We start from the raw sequence: 11,597 nt of genomic DNA, 5'->3' as shown, positions 1-11,597 counted from the left end.
TGCACTAAAACAAATAATGAAGCATTTTATGTAACATTTAGTAAATAAATCATTAGTAACTAACATAATCATTTACACTTCAAACATTTCATCACACTTTTACTTCTTAAAGAGGTCGGTCATTTCCATCTGTCAATACAATGTCTTGATCGGCACGTGCTATCAACTGACATATCATCACACACCACCTAATTAAAGGGAGGTGTTGACAGGGTACAGGTAATCGCTTCAATTAGACAGTTTGGTTTGTTTTCTTTATAATTTACGCCTTGCTAAAATTGTCCGACACAGACTTTCCCTTAAAAAAAAAATACCGTCCGGATTAACGGTACAATTTTCAATGCATTTTAACGTTTTGTAGTAAAAAATGACTGTCCGGATCTGGAACGCGAATTTCCAGATTAATGATGCAAAATAACGTATAAAAAATCTGTTCCCTAGAAAAATCGTCCGGAAGGTGAAGCGTCCGGATTAATGGCGTCCGGATTACCGAGGCTCCACTGTACATCTAATTACTGGTGATGAACCAATGCAGTGTTATAGTCTTACCTATATAGACAGGACCATTGACATTCAGCATAGTACATGCCCCTGGTGATCTTCCCTCAGACACAAGTGTGCCATCAATTGTCAGAGTGCCATGTTGTTTATTTCTGTAAGGATATTAGTTGACATGACATTTATATACTTTACATATTGAAACTTAGGATATGACTTCTGCACCACACATGTACCAGTTGTATACAAAGCTCTATATTCCTTATCATATCAGTTTAGTGCTAATTTCTACTGGTGTGAAAGTGAGAATCTACACCACAACAAACATTAATGGCATAAACTATAGAGGATATTTGAACGAAATAATGACATTTATTAATCTTTGATAGGGTGATTCTTGTCGATATACACATACAAGCATATAATTTATGAATCAATAGCACATGCATATGGTACAATGTTTTAAAACTAATTTTTCAAAAATTACACTCATTACCTTTGTGCTTTGATTGTATACCACTTTCCATCGGATACCCTAGTTTTGTTGTATGAAATGTAAGCTCTGCCACAACCCAGATTATAATGGAACAAAAGCAAGCCCTTCTGGAACCCCACGGTGAGAAAATCTCCCTCCTCTCTGATAGGGAAACTTGAGCTGATCCAAAAGAGAAGGCCATCTAAAGAATGTCCTTGAATCTTCATTTCTATATCAGACTGTCTTCCCGATTCCCTACAAACAGAAATTAAGGCTCTCAAATGCATTGGGGTTTTTTTAACTTGAAAAAACAAGAAGTACAATACAGTATGTGCATTTAGAAGGTTTAAGAATGACATCTGTAGTTTATAGTAAATGATTTACCTTTTCATAATATATTCATTGTCATAAGACAAAAAGCCAGAACCAGTGAACTTTGCTGCAGAAATGGTGAGATCTGTAAGTAACAGTAAACTTAAGCAGAACAAGCTTCGCAGGGCAAGAAATTAAACTTGCACAATTCTGATTGAAATAAAACTGCAATAAACCTAGCTGTTTTGAATGATGTTTACTTTTCTGACAGTGTGTGTCTGTGAAGCCCAGAGAACAGGTACAGCTGTACTCCTCCATATTAGGAACACACACTCCAGAATTCCAGCAAGGCCTTGTGTTACAAGGATGAGAACATGGTTCCACATTGTAACTGTGCATAGCTTCCTCAACAAGGTGTATCAGACGACCATTGACAATCAACTAAAAACCAAAATTACTGTATAAACAAAGCTGACCATTACTTTGCAGGACATTATCACAAGTTTTGCTGAATTTGTGGATGAAATCAATCCAGCTTATCTACCTTCTGAATGCAGCCTTGGAATGATACAGACAGGTTGACATGCTTAGAGATGATATCAAAGTCTGGGTGGCCCCCAATAAATAGGGGTTGTAGCAGAGTAAGCTGTGTGTAAGCTCCTTTGGACAGCCCCTGTATTGGACCCTGGTCATCAACTTCTACCACACCCTGTAGGCCAGTTCTCGACACCTTAATTTTGTGCCAGGTATTCAGACTAACTGGCTTTGAACTTCTACAAATAAAATCAAGATTCATAGTAGACAAGATTTAATTAATAAAATATAAGAGCATTACAGAAAAGTTGTCATTGTCTTTAGGAAAGATTGGAAGCACAGTTAGCACTGTAGCTATGCTGTACAGGACATACCTGATTGGAAGCACAGTTAGCACTGTGGCTATGCTGTACAGGACATACCTGATTGGAAGCACAGTTAGCACTGTAGCTATGCTGTACAGGACAGATTTGAAGCACAGTTAGCACTGTAGCTATGCTGTACAGGACAGATTGGAAGCACAGTTAGCACTGTGGCTATGCTGTACAGGACAGATTGGAAGCACAGTTAGCACTGTAGCTATGATGTACAGGACAGATTGGAAGCACAGTTAGCACTGTAGCTATGCTGTACAGGACATACTTATTTTAATATAATGATATCAGACCTACATGTAGCACTCCTTACTTTTAGCATTGAAATTACAATGACTGCATGCTATACATGGAGATATCAGATGAAATTACAATGACTGCATGCTATACATGGAGATATCAGATTGAAATTACAATGACTGCATGCTATACATGGAGATATCAGATTGAAATTACAATGACTGCATGCTATACATGGAGATATCAGATGAAATTACAATGACTGCATGCTATACATGGAGATATCAGATTGAAATTGCAATGACTGCATGCTATACATGGAGATATCAGATGAAATTGCAATGACTGCATGCTATACATGGAGATATCAGATGAAATTACAATGACTGCATGCTATACATGGAGATATCAGATGAAATTGCAATGACTGCATGCTATACATGGAGATATCAGATGAAATTACAATGACTGCATGCTATACATGGAGATATCAGATGAAATTACAATGACTGCATGCTATACATGGAGATATCAGATTTTAGGGAGTCATTTGTTATTATAAACAAACCTGATAACAGCAGGTCCCGTGCCCAAATCAAACTGGAATTCTACATATCTCTGGCGCATCAGAATACTGAGGTAGTCGCCTTGCCTGTTGTTAGTGTAGCCATTGTACAATATAACCCCCTCTGCAGCTGTGGGCTTAATTACCATTTCTAACTCAGTATATGACAAACTGTTTCTACCAAGGCCTTCATACTGCAGCACTGATTGGCCTCTGAATTCAGCAACTTTTACCTTTCCAGCTATAAAGTTACAAGAGAATATTCTAACCAATTCATATAAAATACTTGTTGGTTAAAACTGCCAGTTTATTCTGAAATTCTATTATGTGCTACAAAATTACATCTTTGTGATTTGAAGAGAAACTTACTTTGGATGCAGTTTGGCCCATAGAAACCCATGGGACACAGGCAGACAAACTGATCAGGCGAAATGACTTTACATGACCCTCCATTTTGACAGACAACACTGTCACACACATTTTCACTGCAATCACCTAAAAAGTGTTAAAGATGCGTATTAACTCTACAACACAAGTCAAAATCGACACACAGAGTATTAGAAGTTCATTTATCTGACTTTGGAGTATAGTTATATCTCACATAAACTTTAACTGGAGATACCTATATTCCATCCATCTATTGAATCTCCTAGATCAACATCACCCGACACACTCCGTGTTTCCATCTCTTCATTAGTGATGTGTACAGACTTTCTGAAATTATATTGTTGCTGGTTGATGACAAGGCTCTGTACACATCCCACAAATCCACTCCGTTCATTTACTCTGTGCTGTATTGATGAAATGGACGGGTATCCTCCAAGGTACAGGTCTGTCCTCACTTTTATTCTGGAGTATACTCCCTATAGTTTCAAAGATATGTGTACAGTTGAACTCTGATATAGCAAATTTCTCAAGACATTCTATAAACATTCATTATAAGCGTAATTCACTATATGATTATAGTGAATTTGTAATTCAATTATAACAAATTTGTTATAAAAATTATTTGTTCTACATGTATACAGTTGTATAAACAATCAAGTGAACATACATGTCTCTAAGAGAAATTAAAGCTTCTAGTTTCGAGAAAACATATTTTCATACTAGAAATATATACTTCCACATATTTAAGGTAGTACTCTACATCGTCATAATGGCTGACTTCCTTTAAAAACATGGATGACAAAATCGATATCAGCAATATTTGACTTTTCCTTTCCCATTTAAATACCTAGCCGAGTAGCTCAGTAGGTTAGAATACCGACTGCTGAACTGTAGGTCGCAGGTTCAAGTCCAGCAGGGGTTTTAAATTTTTTTCAGATTACCTTCTACTAAAACTGTATTTTTTGACAAAATAAAGTAAATTTGAAAATTTTCAAATTCAAAATATTTTTGTACATATCCTACACTTTTCATCTACATCAAATTTCTCTGGTGTAGCATACCTCCTTAACACTAGTACCCATACCATGTCATTTTAACAGCTATGTTTTTCACACCATGTGGTAGTTGATTGCTGGATTGAATGTTTAATCAGGTGTGTCTGTTTTTGTATGCAAATATACATAGCTTTTTCCCTTCATCAAAACTTTATTCTTCATATATTTGATTGAATACAAAAACTACACCCCTTATATCTTAAATTTTATAAACTTGTACATATAATTTTGTTTTGTATTTTTAGCACTGACTTATTAAAATATTTTTCAAGAAAAAAAAAAGAAGGAAAAGAATGTATGTCATGTGAGAGTTGATCCAGAAACGCCTGGGTGAAAATCCAAACAAGCATGCCACACAGCTATCTCAGACCATTTGAATTGAGCATTTTAAAGAAGCACAAATAAAGAGTGATGAAATAAATGCAATCAGCATTCAAATTCAATTAACAAGAATATGCTTAGGAATTGTTTTGAATCAACAATCCCTTTTGACAAAATACAAACAGAAATTTCGTTTTATGTGTGGATCTTATGACAAAGCAAAACGATTTCTAAATAAATCACAATGAGTTTCAATAAGAAAAAAAACAACTTTGTTATTATAAAGGTTGATTTTTATGTTCAATTTTAATTCCAGGGGAACAGGAATTTATATACTTGATTATAATATGCGTAATCTCACTATATCTGTGTTCGTTATAGACACAGAATTCTTACATAGAATATATATAGAATATAAGGAATTTGGAGGGGAGATCGGTTTCAGTTCGCTATAAGCATAAACTCGCCATGTCCGTACACTGTATTCGAGTTTTAATGTATAATGATCTTGATTTCTCAAATAAAACCCATGGGCCACATTGCTCACCAGAGTCATCTTAGCCCTGCCATTGTTCAGCTGTTGTGATTTTTAAAAGATTTTTTTTATCAATCTTTATTCCCATGAAAAAGTTTGACCCCATATTGTGGCCCTAAAGGATCACAACATAACTGAAAATGAATTCACAGAGATGCTTCAACACTAATACATGTATGACTAACATGAGTAGCCATTCTAGATAAGACCAAGGTCACACGGTCATACATGCAGATCATAATATGAAAAACCTTGCCATAGGAAATCTATATACAAAATATGAAAGCTCTATCTTAAATAGTTCAGGGGATATTGAATTGGTCAAATTTTTATCAACAGTAAGTCAAGGTATTCCCATAAAGAATCTATATACAAAATATAAAAGCTTTACCTTAAATAGTTCAAGAGATTGATGAAGTCAAATTTTTAAAGAAAAGTCAAGGTCACAAGATCAAATACAATTGTTTCACAAGGTCAAGAATCTATCAAAAAACATGAAAGCCCTTCCTTGAATAGTTCTGAAGATATTTAACAGCTTACATTTTCAAATGGGCATGGACACGATTTGAACTGAAAATTTTCCAATTTATTTTTCCACTTTTAATGTTTAGAATGCTTAACTAAGGTATTTCTAATGGTCAGCAAAAATTTGGATGTCAGTTGTCGAAGTACATAGGAGATACAGAGCTCACAATTCTTTGTTACATAAACAAGGTTTGTGCCATGTTATTGTTTACGTAGGTTAGATATACTAGTAAAAGTTTGTTTAAAGCAGATTTGTTTTCAATTTACAAGTTAATTCTAAGCACTGGTGTTTAGCACATCTCATTTTGCTTTAAACATGCTATTTTCTATTAAGCATTCTATACGTAAACAAAAACATTACACGAGCCTTGTTTACATTAATTGATTATATCTTGTTTAATGTCCCTCTCGAGAATATTTCACTCATATGGATATGTCACCAAGACCGGTGAAGGGCTTCAAATTTAGGCCTATGCTCTGCGCTTACGGCCATAAAGAGCAGTGAGGGTTCTTTAGCATGCCACACCTACTGTGACATGGAGCATCTGTTTTTAAGGTCATCTCTAAGGAGTTAACTCGTTCTTTGTTTTTGACTTGATCCAGCATAGGATTGATTAGTTCAGTTCAGTCTTGACGCTCGATTTGAACAGACCTTTCTATTGCCAATAATTTTAAAATGTAGACATCTTGTTTGTTATCAGCATTTGTAGTTTAGTTGTAGTGTTAGTTTCCTATTTAGTTTCCTTTCCTATGTAATAATATTCTATCGTCCTGAGGAAGGGATAAGTCGTCCCCAAAAGTTGACAATTCACTGTTGTTCGTGTCGTTGGTCATTTTTAGTGCTTTTTATATCCTTATTCATTTGACCTCGTATCTACTATTAGATCTGACACTTTGGATGTTGAGTGTTGTTGGATTTTAGTGCTTTATATATATATATATGTGTGTGTGTATGTAAAAATAAAATCTTTGACCTGCGAGAGTCCAGAAACAGGTCCATATCCATTAAGCCACAGCCAACCCTGTTTCTCTTTTCTCCTGGCCTTGACCTGATTCCACTGACCTATCTTGACTTGGATTGGACTCCTTATTATTGCTGGCCCACTTCCACAGTCAAACCTTAAACATCGAAAACGTACAAGGGGTCATTCTTCCCTAATAAGAACATTGAAAAACAGGTGTACTAAGTACAAAGTCAAACACTATCTATAATTGTGCTTGTTAACAGAGCTGTAAATTTTTTATATTTTTTGTTTTGCCTTTTTTGTTGCTTTATCTTCATAATACATTTACTTTCTATGATATTTCAAATTATGTTTTCATAGCTTTTTATTGATAAATTCAATGGTTTACATTAAACAATATCTAACAAACCTGAACTCCACAAAGCCATTGATGAGACCAAGAGAGATAAAGTCACCCTTTGCATCAGGTTGCTCCGAGATAAAAAGGAGGAGACCAGAATCTGAGGATGGCTTGAACTTGATTAAGAGTTCAAACTCCATGTACCCACTGGTTACTGCTGGAAATGCCAGGAAGCCATCTCCTGTAAACTTTGGGTACTTTATGTCCCCCACTGCAAGTCAATGGTGTCAATATGTATTAGAAAAAATCAAATAATCAGACAAAAAACAAGAGGCCCACAGGCATTATCAGTCACCTGAGTACTAGTTAAAAGTATCACTAGTGCCACAACACCGCTACAATATAGCGCTTTTACAAACATTTTAAATATTTTACTATATTCAGTTGATCTAGTTTGTAACAAATACAAAATTCACAATTTTCTGACCCCAAAAAATCTTCAAAACATAAAACAGACGTCATTGAAGTTAACTATGCTATACGATATATATAAATGTTGTTGACAAATTGAAAAATAGACTTTGGGGACTGAACCACTTTAAGCCAGAAAAATCAAACATGGATAATTATGTTCTATGGATGTTGTACAGTTAAGTATTATTTCAAAGCCTTTGTGGAGATCTGGAATAGAACCCCATGGTTGTAGTAAGAGGTGACTAAATGGGGCAGTTCTTCAGATGAGACCGCAAAAACCGAGTTCCAGTGGCATATGATAAAGATCCCTCCCTGCTCAAAGGCAGTAAGTGCCGAGCATATATAGGTCTAAATTTTGCAGTCCTGCGCCAGCAATAAAAATGTTTGTCTCCATATGAGTGTAAAATTCTCAAGTGGGACGTTATATTATATACAACCAACCAAGCCTTTTGGTTTAATGCTTTCTTTATACCAAGAATCACCGTTTGTTCTGATTTCATCTTTTACTCACATTTTCACAAAAATTGGTCAACACATTTCCGAGAAATTTTACAAGGATTGTAAGAGAGAAAAAAAAACAAGTAATAGAGAATAACTGGAAATAAAAGACCTTCAAAATAATAATGAAAGAGAGTAAAAACAATATCTTTTTAAACTTTGCCCACCATCTAGGTTGTTTGAATTATAGTGGATATAAAGACAATAAAACATAGGGTAATTTCTGCATAGCCAGCTTCATGTTTCCCTTGTCTTTATACGTTTATGAAGAAAGACAATTTCAGAGTTGAAAAAAGTGTGACTTTTCATCAAATTATGTGCAAAGTGAGTAAATTTTCCCCCATGACTCATTAATTCTATCACATGTTTCTATACAAACAAAAGAAAACAACAAAAGGTTGCAGGACGTAAAGGATGAATTCAGGGTAACCAAAGAAAAGATCTACAGGGGAGAACGATTCAGGGTAACAAAAGAAAAGATCTACAGGGGAGAACAATTCAGGGCAACAAAAGAAAAGACCTACAGGGGAGAACGATTCAGGGCAACAAAAGAAAAGATCTACAGGGGAGAACAATTCAGGGTAACAAAAGAAAAGATCTACAGGGGAGAACAATTCAGGGTAACAAAAGAAAAGATCTACAGGGGAGAACAATTCAGGGCAACAAAAGAAAAGACCTACAGGGGAGAACAATTCAGGGTAACAAAAGAAAAGATCTACAGGGGAGAACAATTCAGGGTAACAAAAGAAAAGATCTACAGGGGAGAACAATTCAGGGTAACAAAAGAAAAGATCTACAGGGGAGAACAATTCAGGGCAACAAAAGAAAAGACCTACAGGGGAGAACAATTCAGGGTAACAAAAGAAAAGATCTACAGGGGAGAACAATTCAGGGTAACAAAAGAAAAGATCTACAGGGGAGAACAATTCAGTGCAACAAAAGAAAAGACCTACAGGGGAGAACAATTCAGGGCAACAAAAGAAAAGACCTACAGGGGAGAACAATTCAGGGCAACAAAAGAAAAGACCTACAGGGGAGAACAATTCAGGGCAACAAAAGAAAAGATCTACAGGGGAAAACAATTCAGGGTAACAAAAGAAAAGATCTACAGGGGAGAACAATTCAGGGCAACAAAAGAAAAGACCTACAGGGGAGAACAATTCAGGGCAACAAAAGAAAAGACCTACAGGGGAGAACAATTCAGGGCAACAAAAGAAAAGACCTACAGGGGAGAACAATTCAGGGCAACCAAAGAAAAGATCTATAGGGGAAAACAATTTTCTGGAAAAAGTCATTGTTATATCAAGTTGCTTTAATTATTTTCTGTCGTAAAAATATGTGAATTTTTTATATTTTCATTTCAAACCTATAAGTTATTATTTACAATGTTGAATTAAAACCTTCAAAGTTGGCCTAAACAGCATTTTCCTCATTTAGGCATGGAGTCCCTCAAGGCAGGCCTGCCCCTAATATTTGTTTTGATAATTTGATTGGTTACAATCATTAAAACAATTTATATTTTAGGGGTGTGTCCTTGTGGTCAAAATATCACGAAAAACTGACAAAAAATTGAGTGGAACCGTTTTTAAAAAACCTGGTTCATATTTACACTAGTATTACTTGTGCTAAGAATAGCCCAGTCAGTTGCACCGCTGGCAATACATGCATATGCTGTGATTATTTTTTGGATCGAATACGCCTCATGCCACACTTTATTTTTTCATTTTACATTTTCAAACACTTTTTTTAATTTCTTATATAATATAATGTGTATATTTTCCTTCAATAATCTAGTTTTTATTGTATATCCAAAGGCATTAAATGAGCTTATACAAATGCAGTCGAGTGGAACTATCCTCTCAGTGGACAATTTTATTCCAAGGGCAATAACAATTCATTCTGCATTACTTCACTCATGATGGAAGCACCAGTATGACAGGGGGAAAATCATGCCACACAAGAATATTTCACATTCTTGCTCAACATTGACACTTGGAATTCTTATTGAGAAATAAACCAAAACCAAGAAAATACCATTTATCCTTCTCGCCATAATATATACACAGTTCTCATTATATACTAGTAGTCTATTAATCATCCATAGGAAATGGAATCCAGATATTGTACATTCCTGCTTCCTGTTTATTGTTTCTGGGAATCGGTCTGTTTCTTTAATATGTAACACCTACTGCAACAAGACACCTCAGTTTTGAAGGTCATATCCAAATTAAAGACCCATGACTTTCACATTGAATGCAGGCCGTCTGGCCATGGAACAGTTACTACCTGTTTTAATGATTTACATGTAGTACTATATCTGCATGTATTTCTTCAGATTTCCATTGTTATAATTCAAATATATGTATCATGCATCAGTGACATGTTTTATGGTTGCCAGAAATAAATGTCTTGTAGATGTATCAAATAGGGAGTGAGCACGAAAGTAACCAAGACCAGATATATATCATTACAAAAATATAGAGCTCAAAATGCCTAAACAATACATGCATCATGCTGGTACATCGTTGTCTATTCAAAGTTTAGGTCTATGCCCCCATACTAAAGGCATTTGAAAACAATCAACTACATTTACGATTATGGATGAGCTTTCTGTAAATATTGAAAATCAGATCTGCTAAAGACGGCCTCAACAATGCCCCTTATTGAAGTCATACCTCTGTCACATAATTTTCCTGTGTAACCTAAGGGACAATAGCACTTAGCCCTGGAATCTTGGATGGAACACTTGGCAAAATTTTTGCAAACTCTCTCCTCACATGAAGGGAACTCAACAAGAGAACTCATGAGAGGATGAGAGAAAATCTCATTTGTTTGGACTGAATTACGCTCATTGTTGTCATCTGTTAAACGTTGGTCAACTTTCATTGACAAATGGGTATTTTCTGTGTGAACAGCAGTTTTCAATGATGATCCTGAAATTGATTTAATGGATATCAATTGGTAATACAAATGTTTATTAATTCAAATGCCAAAACAACACAAGAAAAAGAAAAAAATAACAAGAGGCCCATGGGCCACATCACTCACCTGAGTCACCTTGGCCCTACTGTTGTTCAGCTGTTTTGTTTTCAAAGAGTTTTTTAAATCTTTATTCCCATGAAAAATTTTGATCCCATATTGTGGCCCAGTCATGATACAATACATGTCACAAAACATGGTATGAAAAGTAAGGTCTTGCTATAAGGAATTGTTTTACAAAATATGAAAGCTCTATTTTAAACAGTTCAGGAGACATTGCCTAGAATAAGTTTTGTCAAAGTTACAAGGTCAAAAACTTTGGTACTGAAAGAAAGGTTTGTCACAAGGAATGAACAAATGAAATATGAAAGATTAAAAGACTCTCTTATGAGTAACCATGAAATATAAGGGTGATTCCACCTGAGGGTTGCAAAAAAAGCTGTGAAACCCGAGGCTTTCTTTGATTTTGATTAAAGTATCACTCTTGCAGAAGAGGAAATAAAAAATAATTTCATATTTA

At 35.2% G+C, this 11,597-nt stretch overlaps 1 protein-coding gene across 1 annotated transcript in view; it reads right to left on the bottom strand.

Moving 5' to 3' along the window:
- The window catches only part of LOC125669408 (pikachurin-like), a 49,597-nt gene that overhangs the window by 10,837 nt on the left and 27,163 nt on the right, over positions 1–11,597 (bottom strand). Inside the window, exons 15-25 of the mRNA XM_048903875.2 lie at positions 10,774–11,031; positions 7,196–7,397; positions 6,796–6,940; positions 3,621–3,861; positions 3,368–3,493; positions 3,002–3,239; positions 1,830–2,058; positions 1,546–1,726; positions 1,358–1,430; positions 995–1,228; positions 550–653 (exon numbers count right to left, since the gene is read on the bottom strand). Coding sequence (XP_048759832.2) covers positions 550–653; positions 995–1,228; positions 1,358–1,430; positions 1,546–1,726; positions 1,830–2,058; positions 3,002–3,239; positions 3,368–3,493; positions 3,621–3,861; positions 6,796–6,940; positions 7,196–7,397; positions 10,774–11,031 — 2,031 coding nt within the window. The remainder of the gene's footprint in view (positions 1–549; positions 654–994; positions 1,229–1,357; positions 1,431–1,545; positions 1,727–1,829; positions 2,059–3,001; positions 3,240–3,367; positions 3,494–3,620; positions 3,862–6,795; positions 6,941–7,195; positions 7,398–10,773; positions 11,032–11,597) is intronic.

This window comes from Ostrea edulis, chromosome 4 (assembly GCF_947568905.1).
Source record: "Ostrea edulis chromosome 4, xbOstEdul1.1, whole genome shotgun sequence".
Taxonomy (NCBI): domain Eukaryota; kingdom Metazoa; phylum Mollusca; class Bivalvia; order Ostreida; family Ostreidae; genus Ostrea; species Ostrea edulis.
This window is presented reverse-complemented; position numbering and strand designations above follow the sequence as displayed.